Source organism: Carya illinoinensis, chromosome 7 (genome assembly GCF_018687715.1).
Source record: "Carya illinoinensis cultivar Pawnee chromosome 7, C.illinoinensisPawnee_v1, whole genome shotgun sequence".
In the NCBI taxonomy this organism is placed as follows: Eukaryota; Viridiplantae; Streptophyta; class Magnoliopsida; order Fagales; family Juglandaceae; genus Carya; species Carya illinoinensis.
The window spans coordinates 7,710,032-7,729,642 of NC_056758.1; the positions used below are offsets into that span (position 1 = coordinate 7,710,032).

The following is a 19,611-nucleotide window of genomic DNA, read 5'->3' on the forward strand; positions in this document are numbered from 1 at the left end:
TGCACACAATTCTTACAGATCGAAATAGTAGTCGGCGGCCATAGCGCACTAAACATAATTTCATTATAATAATGACATACTTGGAGGGAAAAATTGATCAAAATATTAATACTATTGTTATGTTTTCATCTGCGGAAGAGAAAAGGTGAAGATCCTAATTGAATGGGCCCTGTGATCAGCAGGGTGTGTACATCCAAGTTTATCTAACACGGAAGTTCACAATGGACCAGGAAAAGCTGAAAAGAAAAATTCCTGTTAGGATGTGAAGACATTCTCTCACCCCACCTATACTAGTCTCCCGTCTCATACACAACGAGCAAAAGAATATTTGGCACATCGAAAATGATGAGAAAAGGTTGCAGCCTGCAGGGTAAAGTAGATGATTACTATGCGTAATATCCCATTGCGAACAGGAATTAAGATGAACGAGATCCCACATTTTTTTTTTAGAGGAATAAGCACTTGCTCTTTATAATATTTCAAGTGATTCCATTTATTTTTTAAAGTAACTATGACTTTAAACTTTCCCATTCTTCACAGTTCTGTAGCAAACGCTTTTTAAACCATTATTCAAAGTTCATGGACCTATATAGACAGATAAGAGAATCTTGGAGTCTTCATCATTATATCGAGAGGGAAGCTTCTTTTAAATGTTAATCACGGTACGCAATTCTACATGAGCAAGTTCTCGCGTGTCTGGACCATATGTATGTATCACAAAAGACATGCATACGAACATGATTGCCTATGAGAATCCGAACGATTCTTATCAAAATGATCGCCTGTGAGAATCCGATTTTCCAGAGAAAGAAAGTATAACATGGCTTAATAAGACTTATAATTATTGATGCATCTTTATTTTAAAAATGTTTTAATGGTCGTGTCATACATGCATCAAGAATTACAAAAGTGCAGATATTCTAAACTACAGATAACAAGCATGAACTATTTACAAGTTATAAGATGCATGTCTCACGCTACAAAGAACTCAAACTTAAAAGTAATACCTTAAAACAAAATCTTGATGCAATCATGAAGTTTAGGAGCACAATTCTCAGAGCCACATTTACCCAAGGACCAACAGAAAACGACAGGGTCAAGGGTACATTTTACGAAAGTACCTATGCAATGGCAGATGCTGCTTCAGGATGGTAAAGCAGCATCTCATTCAACATCATCTCCCTAATCATCTGTTCCCCCAAAGTTTCATCTATGTCGAGATTAATTGGGACCTGGGCAGGAGGATTGTTTCTTGGATCATACAACCCTGACATGTAAGGGTGTTGGAGTGCCTCAGTGACAGTAATTCTCTTAGTTGGATCAAACACAAGCATCCTTTGTAACAAGTCTATAGCCAAAGGATCAGCTTGGGGGTATAAACGGGAAAATTGCATCCCCCTTGAAAAGGGCAGTGCTTTGATGAACTTACGGGCCTTGGGATTGTCAATGAATTCAATATCAGCTTGGTTTTGGCTGCCAAGAACATTGATAATCAGTTTCAGCTGGTTGAGGCACTCTGTTCCTGGGAAGATTGGTTTCCGACCAAGAATTTCAGCAAAAATGCATCCCACAGACCACACATCGATGGAGGTTCCATAATTGTCACAGCACAACAGGAGCTCTGGTGCACGGTACCAGCGAGTGACAACATACTCTGTCATGAACTGACCATTGCCTCCACTAGTTCGTGCCAGCCCAAAATCACAGATCTTTAAGTCACAATTAGCATTCACAAGGAGGTTCCCAGGCTTCAAGTCCCGATGAAGGATGTTTGCTGAGTGAAGATATTTGAGCCCTCGAAGCAACTATTATGTGTAATACGAGTGATCAATTAGTAGTAAGAATATTGATAATCAGAAATTAACTAAACTTTATATGGTTAGGGACATATTAGATATTAGCAATGAAAGACCAAGACCAACATTCCTCAGAGCATATTGAGTAAGATGCATAGAGGAGAATGCAGGAGGAATAATAGGAACCTCTTAAGTATTGCTTTTTTGCATCATATTGGACACTAGCATGACTACTAGAGGAAGTCACTCTAGGAGTAGAGGAGCACTCGTTAATTAGCCCCCCCCCCCCCCCCCCCCCCCCCCCCCCCGCGGCGCGCAAAAAAAAAAAAAAAAACAAGTGAATCACAAAAGAACCTGGTCTTTACAATGAAACTAGAAGCATGTACAGTAAAAATAACACCTTTTATAAACAAGGCTGAATTGTAGAACTGTGAATTGGTCTACTTTTCCAAGAAAAAAAAAAGTTGTTTGATCTACACTTGCACACCTAAAGCATTGCTATATTATTGTTTTTTCACTCTATAGTATAACAGGAATCCAATGGTATAAGAACCGAGCAAGGACAAGCATCAAAATCATGAACTATCATGAACTTTGATTGTAAAACAGTACTTGCTGCTTCAACACCAATATGAATCAACATGCCAATTCCAATTTCATTGTTCCTAGCACTTCGATACCCAAATTTAATTACAATTAAATATAATCTGTCTCTATTTAATAAATTCCAGTAGAGAGTGCTATTACAATTGGTTATTTTTATTAACAGCAGGATATACTTGAGCAAAAAAATACTTGAGCAAACTGGTACCCATTTACAATGTAAGAATGCAAACGCCAACATTAGGCCCCCAAAATCATGTACTTATTTGTTTAAAAAGATCAAATTAATACCAACCTATTGGGAAGTCTAGCTGAAAGGACAAAAATACCATATACGCTTCTTGAGAGAGAACTTACCTGAAACAAGAAATATTTGCAATGATCACCAGAAAGCGGCTGTGCGGACTTAATAATCTGATGAAGATCAGTATCCATAAGTTCGTAAACCAAATACACGTCCTTGAAACTCGTCCGGTGACTAGGCATCATAACATCCTTCAAAGCAATGACATTCTCGTGTCGAATATGTCTAAGAAGCTTCAACTCCCTCAGCGTTCTCAGCGCATCAATGCGGTTCTCAAAGACATTGTTGATCTTCTTGATGGCAACTTTCTCGTTCGTTTCCCTGTTGATGGAGGAGCACACTACCCCATATGCCCCTCTACCTATGGGTTTGATCGGCACGTACTTGGTGTCGATCTCAAACAAGGTTTGCCACATTGAGTAGTAATGCTTCCCTCGTTGCCTAACTCCATTCGGAGGCTCAACCAGAGTCGCCATTGCCCTATAAATTCACCACCCCAATAATTACAATTAACTTAGCAGCAATCAAACCAATAAAAATTGTGAGTAGCTCTTGAAACAACGATACTATTAACGACAATAATCACTGATAGTCCTAGTTAGAGCAATCTCTACATAGATAATTATAAAAGAGTTCAGAATTCGATCCTTACTTGCGGATTAAACTTCGGCGGGGGTTTCGAATTTCTGATCTTTTGCGGTTGCCTTGTTTGCGGTCTCCCTTTCTCTTCGACTTTTTTTCCCTTACTTTATACTAAAAATTTTAACTTTTAACTTTTTCCCACCAAGAAAACATTCTCAGATTACAAATCGGGAGAGCATTCGAGGCTGGAACCATTCCAGAGCTTTCACATCATTCTCGAAGCCAGTTTTTCGACAACGAAGCTCGGGGTTTCATGCGATCCACGAATCACTGGATCCGAAGCAAATTCACCCAACCTCCAAAAATCACTTTCTTTTTCATAGAGAAAAAAAAAAAAAAAAAAAAACAACTGATTAAAGAAAAAGATTGACCTTTAGGAACTGGTGATGAGCTCAGATGCAAATAGATCATATGGGTCTGAGAATTAGGAGTGGTGGAATCGGGTGAGAGAGAGGCAAAGGGAGGAAAGAGAAGACTAGATGGGTTCGTAAGAAAGCTTTAGGGAAAGGAAATAGAAGAGGGTACCGTAGTGTGAAGAGCCATCGAAGGTGAGGAGAGGAGCTCAGCGCAGTCTACACGGCAATGCTCTCCGTGCAATGTACATAAACGACAGCTACAGATCTTCCCTTACTGTTTTTAGGAAATATAACCTCACCAATCTATCAATCTCCCTTGCTGTCATGCACAGACAAACGGTCAGGTAAATGGATAATTAGTAATTACAGCTATACATAATTATATATTTCCTTTCCATCGCGCCAAGCCATCTCTCGTTCTCGCGCGCTTCTCATCGGCTAGATCAACTGACGGCTCACTCCCAAAGATAGCTATAGCCTATCTTTCCTCTTCCATCTCTCAAAGGATTTGGAATATTTGATGCCATTCAATTACACACTATACTTGAATTTTATTTATATTTTAGATGTGACATTATCTATAATATTTAAATAAAATATAAAAAAGAAAATCAAAAAATTAATAAATAATAAAACATGAACGTGAAGAAATGCAAATGGAGAACATAAGCCGATGGAGAGGTTGGGGCCAGCCGGGGCAGGCAAAAAGGGTCGGATAGGTAATGGCCTTAGGAGAAGCTACAAATGTACGAGGCCGTAAAGAGCCTGACTTTGCTTGCACTTTAATTCATTTGGTTCTTCACAAAATTCATTAATTCAATCATTCAATCTCGTGAAAGTGGACATGATTTTGTACCAATAACTTGCTTTAATTTCCTCCTCAAGCAAGCAAGGATGCGGTGCACTAGCACCACGTGTGGACAACATCACTACTATTCTAACACATATTTAGTGGTTGAGGCCGCCGGCCTCTTTGCTTTTTCTTCATTTCATCACCAACTTTAATCAATCAACAACATTTGGCCTCTCTACTCAAGTCGGCTGACCGATGATCATTAACTTTGACTATTTTATATATGTTCTACTTAGGGAAATATATATGGGGGATTTATTTAATTGGGCCATTAATTATGTAAATTAAAACACTTTATTTAACAAAAAAAAGTTTTATTTTTATAGTTATTTGGCATGTGTACATTATTATTATTTTTTTATTATTATTCAAGGGGTGAGGGGTTTCAAAGCCAGCTTTTCTATTTGAAGAGTTAGATTATTTATCGTTCAGGCCATTAGGCTCTTAGCCATGCACATGATGTGAATATTGCAACAATTTATTTCTTAAGATTCGACCTAAATGATCAAATTAATATTTATATATATAGGATTATAATTTGGAGTAAGAAATTCAATCTAAGATCATAATATCGCTTATTTTATTATGCAAATATCTTATTAATTGTTTTATTTTTTATTTTTTATTATAAAAGGAATAGGAGTTTCGAATCTAACTTTTTCATTTAAAAAATCGGGTCATATATTATCAGGCCATCAGACTTTTGGCATTTGTTTTATTTTTAATACTTAATCTTATTGTTAAGATCTCAATGCATTACTAACTGCAATATTGTTTAGGGGTAAGTTTAATTTGGAGGTTACTAATACAAATAATAATGGTTTTTTGGAAACTAGGCATTCATCAAAACATGATATGTGAAATATATACTTGTTATAAGGAATGTGTGAAAAGGGAATGTGAAATCATGGGCTAGAGCTTTATCTTTCCTCCATGGATGTAATGATAGGATGGGTCCACGTATACTTGAAAGCAATGTTTCTCATTTTGGTTTCTTTTCATGATCAGGTCCGTGCAAGAAAAGTGTCACGTGGACAACATGCACAAACCGACAAATAATTGGCCATGAAATATAGAAATATCGTTCGGATTAATTAATAACGCGTGTTTCACAAAATATAAGTAAAGGATATATTCCAATATTGGAACATCTTTACTCCAATAAATAGGGTTAATAATGTAATATTTCATTTAATTCAAAAATTACTCTGATCAAAGAGCCAAAACATAGTTTTTGCTAATACAGGATCGATTATTTTATTATGTGAAAGCGGCTTCCAATTAGAATAAAGCCCAAATATGGTAATGGGCTTTATGTTGGGCCTATGACTTGGGGAGCAGCCGATTACACTAGACTTTCAAGTGATAACAAATCGTTGTAATCACAGTTTGGGCTAGAAGTATAATAGTGTGGAACAAGTTGTCTAATAAATAATATTACCATTTGCCAACATAAAAAAATAATAATAAAAAACTTTAGCCACAAATGAATAAAAGTAAACTTATAAATTGATGTGATTTGATGTAATATGTCAGATTATAAAACTACTTTTATTATAAAATAGATCTAACGAATTTTATGAAACTACATCAGTTTGTGAGCTTACTTTGTATAATTTATTTGTATATGCAACAGTTCTCAAAAAAATATATTTATAAGTTGATATTATAGAGAAGATAAAAAATTTCAAATAAAATCTTGTCACATTAAATATGAGTAATGCTATCCATCAATTTTTTTTTTTTTTTTTTATTATCATCCTCCTATCAGCCCATTAGGCTATTATGTGATATTAAATGTTGTGTCATGCTAGGCTGCCGCCCAACAATGACCGTTAGGCGTGCCGCCTAACACAATTTTAAGTTTTTATTTTTATATTATTTTTTCATATTTTTTTAATATATTTCAATATTTTTAAAAAAATTAAAAAAAATTAAATTGATGAGCGGTCATTTGGAGCAATACACTTGGGGCAGCATACTATCAATTCTATTAAAAAATTGGAAATGATTTATTATGTTTAACTTGTGAATCAATCATTTGATATCATATCATGACATGTTGAGTAGATGATAGTAAAATTGATAATGATATCTTTACACTTCATTTACTACTACTTTACTACTTAACTCTTTATTTTTTTATTTTTTGTGAATTTGGATTAAAATTCTCAGAACATGACTTTCTTGCATCATTTAGAAGAAAATAAATTCAATTAACTAACATAATCATGAAAAATAATTCAAAATAAATTCAAAATTTATAAAATATTTCTATTTTTTGCTCTTTGAGTCCATTTTTATAAAATTAAATTTATTTTTAATTAATTTATTTTCTTTTAGATTATGCAAGAAAATCATATTTTGAGATTTTTAATCCAAATTCAAATAGTAAAAAAAAAAAAAAGATAGTAAAGGTGCAGTAGTAAAGGAGAGCTTGTTAATGGAAGACTAAAAACCTAAAATATATATATATACTTTATATTTGCATCAATGAAAGAGTTGGTAATGCACTTGATGACATCTTCGATGAATATATATATATATATAGACATAATTTTTAGAATTGGAGACAAAATAGTGTAGGATTTTCTACTACTCAAAGTTTGTTCATGTTGTTCAAAAAGTAGTAAAGAATGATATTTGTATTACTTATTTCATACATCCGACATGTTGACTGACAATCCAGCTTGGTGTCGACACATTTGGAATAATATTGTGAAACCCATAATACCATGTGTCTTGGTGAATCCCTCTAATCTAAACTATATATATATGATCTATACTGACAGTACTGTGACATGCTTTTTGCTAAAACTAGGTAATTTATACCAACAAGCATTGACAGGGATTGATGGCATTTGTTTATCAATTTCCAAAATCATGATGGTCCAATGAATGTATGCAGCCTGCCGAATGAATACAAATTATTTATCAATTGATTCCCACCCACACTTTTTCGGTGCTAATCCGCTGAAAAATATACAACTTTCCACTCTGATAAACTACCTTTATCTTATTAAAAAAATTGAAATATTCTATATGCTAGCAGCTTGCTTATTGATCATACACTTTAAGCCGCCTGATTTTAATAGTGATGAGTTAATAATCTGTGAATTGTAGTTAAAATATTTTATAGATTTTTAAAAAATGAAAGAGGAAAAGTTGGATAACAATATTATAACCTTAAAAAATTGTTAGAATATAATATTTTAATATTATTTTTTGTTTTGAGATTTAAAAATTTTGAATTATTTTCTGTGTTTTATTTGTAGTTTGGGAACGTTGCAATAATTAAGTAATGATTAAATGAAAATATTGAAAATTTGAAATTAAAAAATATTTGTGTTTGTGTTGTTTGAATATTAAAATGAGATAGAATGATATGGGATAAGATTGAAGAATGATATGGGATAAGATTGAAGTATCTTTCTATTGAAATCAGGCCTCACGTACTGATATGCAAGCTTACCATATCAGCTAGTCTAAAAAAAAAAAAAATTAGGATAGACTTTTCTCTCAAAGAAGTTTCATCTAACCCTTCTAAGAGCACTAGCATTGGCTTCATCAAAAGTCAATGCATTTTCAAATTTTGATGAATTTACTTAAAATGAACTTACATTGGATTCATCAAAGAGATATTTGAGAAGTTTTGAGCTACAGTAATTGTTACCCTTCCTTCAAATTTAAAGGTCTACTATTCAACATTCAAACTAATATTTTATTCTAATTTTAATAGGCAATGGTTTTATTTTATTTTATTCTAAATTAGTTGGGAATCAATTATTTAAGTACTAAATTAAACTATTAATGTCCATATGGTTAGTATAATTACAAAATATGAAGAAAAAAAATTAAAAATATTATTATTCAAAAAATAATATTATATTATTATTTTAATGAATCTAATGGCTAATCCAATATGGAATTATAAATATGAAGGTTTTGAATTTATAAAAAATGTGTACTTTTCATCAAATTTTAAAGATGAATTTGATGAGTCCAATACTAATGCTCTAAATGTGACAAGTTTTAATTAAACATGTGACAATAACATGGTTTATTTATTTTTATTTTTAAGGGTTTAATTTAAAAAACAGATATATGTCCATTCATTAAAAAAATATATATATATACTCCTTATAGTACTCAAGAGATGCGCGTGTCAATTTTAAAAAGAGTTTTGCTACATACAAGCACAGTTGCGCACTAATCTATGTACCAATACTGATTTATTCATACTTAAAATTTAAATTAACACTGTTTTTAATAAAATTTATTTTTTGACCAATCACATTACATTGATGTACAATTATACTTGCAACTATATTTTTCCTTTTAAAAATAGATCGAACACTTCATGAGGAGAAGTACTCTGTAGAGTAAAGAACGTGTTTTCAATTTTTCTTAACAAAATGTGATTCTACGTTCATTACCGGAAATGTATTTTTAAGATCATGAGGCACTTGCGACTACTCATGGGTGGAGACTTTTTTCTCGTCAAAATGCATTTTTACAGCAATTTTAGCTACTAGCTAGGGCTTTTTGCAGTGACTTTCTTGTCGCCGCAGAAAGAATAATATATTTGGCTGAATGATCCTTTGGGCAATGATATTGTGAAGGATATATGTTTAGGCAGTATTAATATTATAGGAATAATTAATAGGCTTTGAGCACCAATTAAAAATCTTCCCACTTAGGAAAAAGGCCGCATTTTGAGCTTGTTGACTGGCAATATAGCAATGATACGTACCATTCTTATTTAAAGATTACAATATAGGTTTAGATAATTTTATCTTAAAAATAATAAAAATATTCTTTCTAAAATAATATTTTTATTCATTTAATAAAAAATCTGCTAATAATGCAGTCTTAAAATAGAGACTGTAAATAGAATTTTTCTATAATTAATTCTTAATTTCTATCTACCTAAAAAAGCTAAATATATATATATATAGTGCGTCCAACGTGGATTCCAATCTGTGGCTGGGTACGGAAAGTGGACAGAGACTTTCTCTTTTAATATTATTATATTGAATTGTGGCTTACTTAATTATGTACATGTAATATACAAATGGGTAGGGAATGGCATCTTGGGATTCCAATGTCCTTTTCAATAAATTATAAGTCTTTTAGCACCTTAATTTTGATCAATTATGCCAAGCTAGCTAGTTAGCTACAGAAGTTGTACGTACAATTCAATATTTATTCCCCGCCCAACATAATGTTTAAATTACTAAACTTGAACCAATAATGCTTATGTTTGTCATTGCAACACATGTCAATTTTGTAGTCTCTAATTACATATTGAGTACGTACTCATGACAAAATTTAAGATAAAAACATCATTTCTTTATAGATAATAATGCCTAAACCTTAAACCTTCATGATTTGTTTAGATTAACACAAGTTCAAATAGAGAAGAGCAATATTACGTACAGTCCCCATTTAGAGACTGCAATGCAAGCTTAAGTAATTTTATCTTTAAAATTTTTTAAAATTACAAAAATATCTCTCATAAAATAATATTTTTTTCTCATCTAATTAAGGGCCTGCACATGCATGCAGTCCCTACTTGGGGATGCTAATAGGATTTCTTATTTTTTTAATAGTAGATTTCACTAGTTATTTTCAAAGTAACTATACGGTGCTTACGCATTCCATGACTATATGTAGCATTATTCATAAAAAAAGTCGGCAATAGGCAATTCTCCATGATGAGTAGATAACAACCTAACAAAGAAGTAAAGATAACATAAAAAGAGAGAAAGAAAAAGAAAGGATTCAAAGTTTGGACAAACTTCGCGCGGCCATGAAACCTTTTTCTCGATCTAATGTTAACTTTTTTGTGGTGCCGGTGATCTGATTATAGTAGTCCTTGTTTTTTGCTCTTTACACTAAAAGACATACAGCTTAGTCGACCATTCTTTTCCAATAATTCAGCAGTACCACATGTACTACTACAACCAATATATATATAATATATATATATATATATATATATAAACAGTACTAATTAATTCACACATCGATCATGATGAGTAATTGGCCTGCAGCCCTCTTCCTTGTAAGCTAATCTGTCGGATTCATTATTTATTATAAGAAAATGATCAATTCGATGAAGAAATACGCCATGCTTCTTCCTAGCAAGCTCATTCCCATGATTCCTATAAATATATATATATATATATATATATATTTTCTTGGTACATTTTGGCTTTCCTTTATTAATGCAACAGGCGTCACAATAATTAGTGTAATTACATGATAAATAGCATGCAGTTGAAATATTGAGGGTCCCTCCTTAATTGTTTGATGAATATATTCCCATGATCATGGCCCGCGGGTAATTAGAGATCAGACACTTTTTTTCTGTATGATGGTATGTAGATCATATATATTTTATCCTAAATCTAGGTTTACAAGTGTATACGGGGTCCCTAGCTAATTAATTATCGATTCATGAGATATATGGATAAATCATATATAAATATATATATATATATATATATAGTACTTAACCGTGCATACATATATATATATATTCATATACATATATATATGTATATACATATCTATATATGTATATATATATGTATGCATGTTGTATCACTCGTTTTTCCGTTTAATAATTAATTAGAAATAGGTCAACATGATGACGTGACTCATTTCAACTTGTTTTATATATGTAAATATGTTGAAATACCCGCATAACTCATTTGATTTGATTAACATAAATGTTATATAAAAGTTAAAATTTATATTTATTAGTAGCCATAATATCTTTAAAGAAAAAAACTACTAATTGAACAAAAAATATCAATATTTTTTAAGTTTTAAGTTATAATTAAACCAATATTATAAACCTAACAATAACAAATATGTTCATAGGTTCAGAATTATAATCTCAACAATAAAAACATAAGCATATTAAAAAATACTAATATTACAATACAATAATAATAAAATGGTAATTTTGAAATAGAATTTAAATGGATTATTGTTAGTTAAATGGGCTGACCCGTTATTAATCTGTTTATTAATCGTGTCTTAACGAATCAATTTCTTTTTACTCAAACCCATTTTATCAAATCTAAATCTACTAATTTCATATCGTGTCATGTCGTATGTCTTGTTCTTATTGAGTTTACGAGTCGTATCAGATATTATCATCCCTAAATGCAAAATATATAGCTATTAAAGGCATAAAAGAGCTTAATGGACAATAATAACTCGGAAAGGAGAGAAAATCGCAAAAAAATGGTCAGCCCTAAGAGTTCGTGATATATTATCACTCAATGTTCAATCGAACAATTGAGTACAACTGGAGAGTTCGCTGGTTGTTTGGTAGATCGGAAAGGCAAATTAATATAAGAATCAGCTGTGAACAAGTAATTTGCTAGATCTTCGATCGAGCAAACTTTTTGAATTTTATTATTTCCATATTTTGTGGGCAGAATGATGTTATTAAAATATAATTTTTGATAAATTAGGTTTTATCTAGAGTTTGATTAGGGTTAATGTTAAAGTTTTATTTTAGGGGTGACGCTACAACCTCAGACTCTATTAGGGCTGTACAAATTACCGAAAAACCGACTGGAACCGACTCAGTCCGACCGCCGGAGATCGGAACCAGAGTAGAACCGGTCGGCGCACGGTAGATTTTATGAAAAACCGATGTCCAGCGGTTCGGTCCCGGTTTGAACCTGGGCCGAACCGCTGAACCGATCGATGGTTTAAATCTATTTTTTTTTAATTATACATATAATAAACGACGTCATTTCACTTAAACTGAAGTGAAACGGCGTCGTTTTAGGACTTAGTATTTGAAAAAAATAATAAAAGGAACGGCGTCGTTTAACTCTAGGGTTAACACAGTGCACGTCTCTTCCTCTTCTTCCATGTTTGTTCTTTTTACTCAGTCTCAGGCATTTTGCCACCGCCGCCCCTCTCTCTCTCTCTCTCTCTCTCTCTCTCGCTCTTTGTCGCTTTCTCTCTCTCTCAAGGCGCACGCAGCCACGCAAGGCTAGCTCCCTCCCTCTCTCTCTCTCTCTCTCTCTCTAATCTCACCTCGCGGTCTCTCTCTCTCTCTCAAAAATCTCAATCACCTCACTTTCTCTCTCTCACTCTCTCTCACGGCGCACATAGCAACCGATGATGCCGATGAACCGACCAGAATTACGCCGAGACCGAGGACGATGCTTTCCTCCCCATTCTTCGGCTGGTTTCGATCGAGATTTGTCTTATTTTCTCCCATCGGTGTAGTTTCAGTTTTAGACGAAAAATTGCGTCGATAGGTTGGTTTTCACCCCTAGACTCTATAAGGCCAATCTTTATTTTTTTAATTATTTAAAATTCTTTAAATATTATTTTAAAAATTAAAAAAGTAAAAAATAATTAAAAAATATTTTCTTAATCACTAAAAAAAAAAAAGCGCAAACTAATGACTTTTGTATGCGGCTTTTGTCCGTGGGAATATTATTTCCCTTTATTTTATATTGAATTATATATTTGTAAACCTATATAAAGGCAAATATGTGGTCATGCAATCAAAAGAAGCTCTCATGTACATGGGTATATTAATCGATCAAGCGCATGCATGCGCGATGGTACCGAATTTATATATTATATGATCCATGAGTGTACGTAACTACCACATAACTATGTGTAATCTTAAGTAACCATATTGTATAAAAGCGATTGGATAACCTCGACCCCTTTGTTAGAGCACTCCCAATAACTTTGTAATCTTATTGTTTAAAATACATTATCAAAACTCACTTTTTCTATTTTACATACTGACTTTTATATTATGAGCAATGCTACGTACAATCTCCATTTGAGGATTGCAATGTAAGCATAGGTAATTTTATTTTTAAAATTTTTTAAAATTACTAAAATATCTCTCTTAAAATAATATTTTTTCTCATTTAATAAAGAGTCTACACATACAGTCTCCAAGTGGAGACTGCAAATAGAATTTCTGTTTATTAATATACCATACATTAACTTATCTATTTTTTCTTTATATCATTTAAATATTATAATTTATAATATTTTTTATTCATTTCCAATATTTTTTCTAATTATCAATAATATCCTTCTATTTTTTAATATTTACAATTTCTCTCCGTATTTATTTATCACTTCTCTCTCTCCCCGAAAACCCAGAATAGCAGAAAAAATTTGAAACTCAACAAGTCGCTTCCTATTCAAACCCTCACTACGACACTCTCTTTGCTCCTTCAATCTTGTGGCAAGAAACTTTTGATACTCGGCAGCCTCTGACTTCACCTTGGCAATTCTCTTCTTCTTCTCTGCAATCCTTCCTCGCTTCGTCTTCAAAGTCATTCCGAGCTTTCGTAGTAAATGACCTGCGATAGTTGTTGACATACTTTCGAACACCATCCTCCTTCGAGAGATCATTGAAATGTTTACGGATCTTTGATGCCCTCTTCGAAGAGAGAAACTCCACAGTACTGGGTTGGGGACGAGTCGAGGCAGCAGCTGAGGCGTCTGCAAACGAAGGTGAGAAAGCGGAAGACAGAAATTAATTAAAAAATGCTTACATTCATGAACAGTGTCATGCTATATGTAGTGGTAACACTGTAACAAACTAAAAAATATAGATGAAGTAGAGAATCGGTTGGATGTACATTTTAAGTTAAATTCTTCAAATTTTATAAATAGATGAATTTTACATAATCTATTGTGAGTGCTTTAAGCCGCTGAATGGTTTCTAAAGATGAGTTTCACCTTTAAATATCATGCACTCGATCGAGTAAATTTACATATACTTGAGCACCAATGTTTAACATGTATGTAGTTATTAATAAGTAGGACGGCCTCGATCCGCGGTGTGCAGGGATAATAAACCATATATGTTCCCCGTAATCTTTTCTCTTTCCAATTTTTGAGCCTCTAAACCAAATAAATGCATGCATGATCTTATAAGCCACAAATAGTAAAATTTACTCATTGTCGTGGAGTGTGTAAAACTCGTGAAATATGTAAATATTATACAGTTGTTTTAAAAAAAAGTAGAGTTTATTAATAAAAAATTAATTTTTTCATATAAATTTCGTATTTATTTTTTTTTTAAAATTAATTGTATGGTACTTGCATAATCAGAAATGCACCTATTATTTTTCTTAATAAAATTATCTCTTACTCAGAGCGCGCAAAACCCATTATCGAATATAATACACAAGATATAGGGTTTCTAGAGCTACTTAAGCAGCCGCATAAAGTTTCCTATACATAAGGAGAGAGAGAGAGAGAGAGAGAGAGAGAGAGAGAGAGAGAGAGAGAGAGAGAGGAGAGAGGCAATTTATCTTCGTTCTCGATCCGATCTTCGGAAAGGCAACTTGACGCTTGGACTTAGAAGAGTAAAGAGAGAACAAAGTGAGAAGGCTAAAGGTGAAAGCTAGCTAGCCTGGGTTTGTCTGAACTATTTCTTTGTGAGTGAAAGATTCCTAGCGCCAGCAAATTCTATTTACCTATCTCGGGGTTTTCAAGTTCTTAAATACAAAACCTAATGGAGTCTGCAAATTTTCCTCATCTGCATCAGCACCAAGAACAGTTTACCGAGTATTTTACTTCAGCAAATCAATCCGGATATAAAGCTTCAATCACCCGTGACTGGATTAACCCAAGCATCGTTTTGTAAGTATCTCTATTTATATAACATGGAGTACGTAGTTTATCTTCTACTAAACTAATTAAATCCATGCAATATAAGAGTACTTAACTTTATATTATACACAGTCTGAGGATTCAAGCTAGCGGTCTTGTTTTCTGATGTATTCATGAGCATATCTATGAAGTATAAATGATGTATCTTAGCTAAGAGTACTGATATTATTAGCCGAAAATAGGGATCGGTCGATCGAAGGAAGATAAGCAATTTCACTGTAGATCAGTTTATAGCTAGTAATCAATAATTTTTCTTCCAGAGACCAAAAACATCGAGAGTACCTTTTCTTATAAGCAAAAGATCAAATTATTACTTCTCAATCAAGCTAGTTTTATGCAAGAATATCGATCCCAGGGTTGATATGAATCAAATTAAGACCGTTTTCAAAATTTAATTCACTGGTTTATTAGTATAGCTAGCTGAGATACTTGACTAGAATAGTGTTAGTTTCCTAGGGTTTATGAGTCTCGCTGACATGGCTTGATCGTTGAGCCTGGCCATTGCTGAGTTAGGTGAGAGATTATTCATGGGGACTGTGCATGGTGACATAATATATATAGGTGTTCTGGGGCTAGCTCATTGTTTTTGGCTGTCTGTTTGGTGTGTGCCACGGCAAGAGGTTTTTCTCTTTGTCATGCATGGATGATCATGAGGGAGATCAGTTAGCTTTGGGTGTATTTGTTTTCCAGGATTTTTGACAGTCTGTAATACTTTTTAGTCTCCCTGGCCTAGGTCCACTGTAAATGCAGTAGGTCTAAGGCAGGTAAATCTTTAAGATCTCTTTCATGTTTGTTTTGCTGTCTATTTCGCCTATTTGATTAGTTGAATAACGATGTTTCGCTCATGTTCTTCGGTATATGGCTGTAATGATCATTGCAGAAATGATGGTAACTACAATAGCTATCTGAGTGAGAGCGTCCCAAATTCAAGAGATTTATGGCCAAAGTACTCGGTCGATGAGCCTATTCTTAGATCTTCGGTGCGTCAAGACTTGAGTTTTTGCGATGCAAAAACTACTCAGCAATCAGCAAACGAAGAAATGCACCTTGCAAAATTCAAAGAAGAGATGCCTGCAGCAGGCACTTTCCCTAAATTGAGCGAAATAGTATGCGATTTCTCAAATGCAGAAGCATCACATCTGCTAACCCCAAAACATGAACAGCAGTGTTCTTCTGATTTATTTGAGAATCTCTGCCTCGGCCACTTCTCCGCTGGTGCCCATATCGCTGGACAACAGCCTAATTCGGCTAGAGATTTGTACTCCAATACACACAACTCTGAAAGTTTTGGAGGAGTAGCTGAATCCAACAGATCATATAATTTCAGTCATATTTTCCCATCCTTTTCACCCTCGTATTTTTCTTCTTCATTAGCTTCAAATTCTCTAGGCTTGAACTTGCAAACATTGGATCTCTTGACATCCACCAATACTGGTGGGAATTTTAGCCAGCCTTCACACGATATTTTAGGTGTTCGTAAAGGATCGAGTGTATCTCTAAGCCCGGATCACATGCATGAACTGGCTGATAGTCCATCAAACAGCTCCAACAAGGTGGGTATCTTCTTCTTCTTCTTCTCCTCGTGGGTTTAGAGGTTTAGATCGAAGGAAAAGAAACTCATGAGCTTACTGCAAAGCATGTCGATTTTCTCCGTCAGTTTTACCTATGTTTTCGATCCCCTGATTAATTATTTACATGTGCAGATAACTTTTGCTTAATACATGTACTAATAATTAGTATTTATATTGATCTCTTTTCATGTCTCTTATTTCTAGACTAAAAGCATATTAATATTTCTCATTTCCACGATATTCCATATTATAAACTTTACTCTCTTAAATTATAAAAGACGACAGCTTTCATGAATGAAGTTACAAGAGCAAAAAGACCTAGCCGTTCTTCTGATCAGTCAAAGGAGTCTCATGCAGAAGCTAAGAAGTCGCGATCAGTGTCACGGTGCTCATGCCCACCACTGAAGGTGATTAAATATTTCTTTTTTTTAACTAAGATACCAATCTCAAGTCAAAGTTTACTCCACTTTATATATAAAAAGTGAGCAGCGGAATTAGTTTTAAATTATTAGGTACGAAAGGAGAAACTAGGAGACAGGATTGCAGCTCTTCAAAAGTTGGTGGCACCTTTTGGCAAGGTACTATATATATATATATATATTATATATTCTAAGCCATTCATTCTCCATGATCAGAACCCACTAATATATGCGTGTAAGAGAGGCCAGGAATTATAATATCTTTAAGGCCATGCTTCGATGTACTTTATATTAATTTATTTGATATATGGTTGATGGAGATGACAGACAGACACAGCCTCAGTATTAACAGAAGCAATTGGATACATACAGTTCCTTCATGATCGAGTGCAGGTGCATGATTACTTTCTTCACCTTAATTTCCGACCTTTGATTATGTCCTCTTAATTATAAATGCATCATATCTTATATATATAAATGAAGTAATGCCCAGGAAGCTGCATGATCTAGCAATCGGGTGGAAAGGTTTTGCTAGCTAGGGTTTGTGTACGTACACTAGCTAGTGGAATATATTCATAAATTAAAAAGCTAGGTCTCTCTACTATAGGATGAAGCTCCAAAGCTATATATATATATATGTTACCGTTTTAAGGTATATAAGTGCATGAGACTACATCAGATAAAACAACGCATGCAATGGCTAGCTAGTTGGTGAACTAAATTAAAGGATATGTATGCTCTTCCCAGTACTAGAACGTCTAGCACTCAAAATGGTTTTGAATATCCCTGCAGAACTTGAGCATGCCTTATATGAGGTCTTCGCGCAGCAAGCCCATAATAAGATCAGCCATGCAACTGGTATGATATATATATACATATAGATTCTCAGATAGAATACAATATTATTTCCAGAAAATAATCTCACAGCTTCTTACATTTTTTTTTTTTTAAATAATGGCAGGGTTTGAGCAAGGAAGGATATGGAACTGATCATGATCAAGCGAAGCCAGACCTCAGAAGTAGAGGGCTGTGCCTTCTGCCAAAATCTTGTGCATCATATATTACTGGTTTTGATCATCACTAAGGGTTTAATTGGTCACCATGGCCACTAATAATAAAGGAGACACTTTGAAGGCCAATAATATTTAAGAAGATTAATAATGCTGAAATATTCATGAAAATTATATAACCCGGCCCAGCACCTGCGCCCACTGGCTGGCTGTGATCTTATATATGGACTTAATTTATGCTCGTCCTTTTTCTTTCTTTTCTTTTTAATTTTTTATTTTTGTAGTCTACTCTTTGCACACTGTATTTCAATCTTTCTATACATGAAATTTTTCATGTTTAGTGGAAGAAGATTGCTTGTTCTTGAAGAATATGTTCCCTTTTAACTTGTGTTAAATTAATTCTCACATCTTCCAAAAACCTTAACAGTTGATGATATGATGAATTTAATTAATTAATCCTTATTGTAATTAGGGGCAACAATATGTGACATTACCAATGAATCCAACACGAATATAATAAAAAATTAGTATGTTTGGATTAATTGATATAAATAAGTTCAAATCAAAATAGGTTGACTCGGTAAGACGCGATTAATAAATGAATCAATAATGAGTCAACCCATTAAACCCAAAATTAACCTACAATAACTCATTTAAATTTTAGTATGTTTAATGAATCCAACACAAATATAATAAACAATTAGTATGTTTGGATTAATTGATATAAATAAATTCAAATCAAAATAGGTTAACCCGGTAAGACGCGATTAATAAACGAATCAATAATGAGGCAACCCATTAAACCCAAAATTAACCCACAATAACTTGTTTAAATTTTATTTCAAATTATAATTTTATTATTGTTATATTGTAATATTGGTATTTATCAAATATATATTTATGTTATTATTATTGGGATTGTATTTTGGACATATGCTCATATTTGTTATTGTTGGGGTTTATAATATTGGTTATATTATAAATGAAAATCTGAAAAATATGGATATTTTTTGTTAGTAGGTATGTTATTTTAGATATTGTGGCTACTCATAAATATATATTTTAATTTTTATGTGAAATTATGTTAATAAGATCAAATGAATTATACGAGTTAGTTCAAGTACGTATTTACTTGAAACAAGTTGAAATGAATTGTGTTATGTTAACCTATTTCTTATTAATTATTAAACGAATCAAAATAGATTATACAACAATATGACACGACTTGTTATTTAAATGGATCTTGTTAAGACTTGAAGTTCTCACCTGTTTAGATTACTGAATCGTGTTCGGATTGATCCATATAGTCTAGTATCTATGACTTGATATGACACAAACACGACGACCTTACGAACACTTATT

The 19,611-nt window shown here is 33.1% G+C and overlaps 2 protein-coding genes across 3 annotated transcripts; one reads left to right on the forward strand and one right to left on the reverse strand.

Annotated features, from left to right (window-relative positions):
• Positions 1 to 901: 901 nt before the first annotated feature.
• On the reverse strand, positions 902 to 4,033 carry LOC122316611 (mitogen-activated protein kinase 7). 2 transcript variants are annotated; one of them, XM_043133280.1, is made up of 4 exons: positions 3,871 to 4,033; positions 3,356 to 3,657; positions 2,757 to 3,183; positions 902 to 1,805 (listed from the first exon to the last, which is right to left on the reverse strand). In XM_043133280.1, the coding sequence occupies exons 3-4, from the start codon at positions 3,177 to 3,179 to the stop codon at positions 1,122 to 1,124; spliced, it is 1,107 nt and encodes a 368-aa protein (XP_042989214.1). In that variant the 5' UTR covers positions 3,180 to 3,183; positions 3,356 to 3,657; positions 3,871 to 4,033; the 3' UTR covers positions 902 to 1,121. The 2 variants fall into 2 exon arrangements, with proteins under 2 accessions (XP_042989214.1, XP_042989215.1); XM_043133281.1 differs by having other exon boundaries at positions 3,356 to 3,615; positions 3,717 to 4,023.
• A 12,049-nt stretch (positions 4,034 to 16,082) lies between these two features.
• Positions 16,083 to 18,615, forward strand: LOC122316133 (transcription factor bHLH110-like). Its single transcript, XM_043132668.1, has 6 exons — positions 16,083 to 16,802; positions 17,099 to 17,227; positions 17,333 to 17,398; positions 17,567 to 17,632; positions 18,032 to 18,097; positions 18,201 to 18,615. Exons 1-6 carry the CDS (start codon positions 16,083 to 16,085, stop codon positions 18,321 to 18,323), a joined length of 1,170 nt encoding a protein of 389 aa, XP_042988602.1. The 3' UTR covers positions 18,324 to 18,615.
• Positions 18,616 to 19,611: the final 996 nt, after the last annotated feature.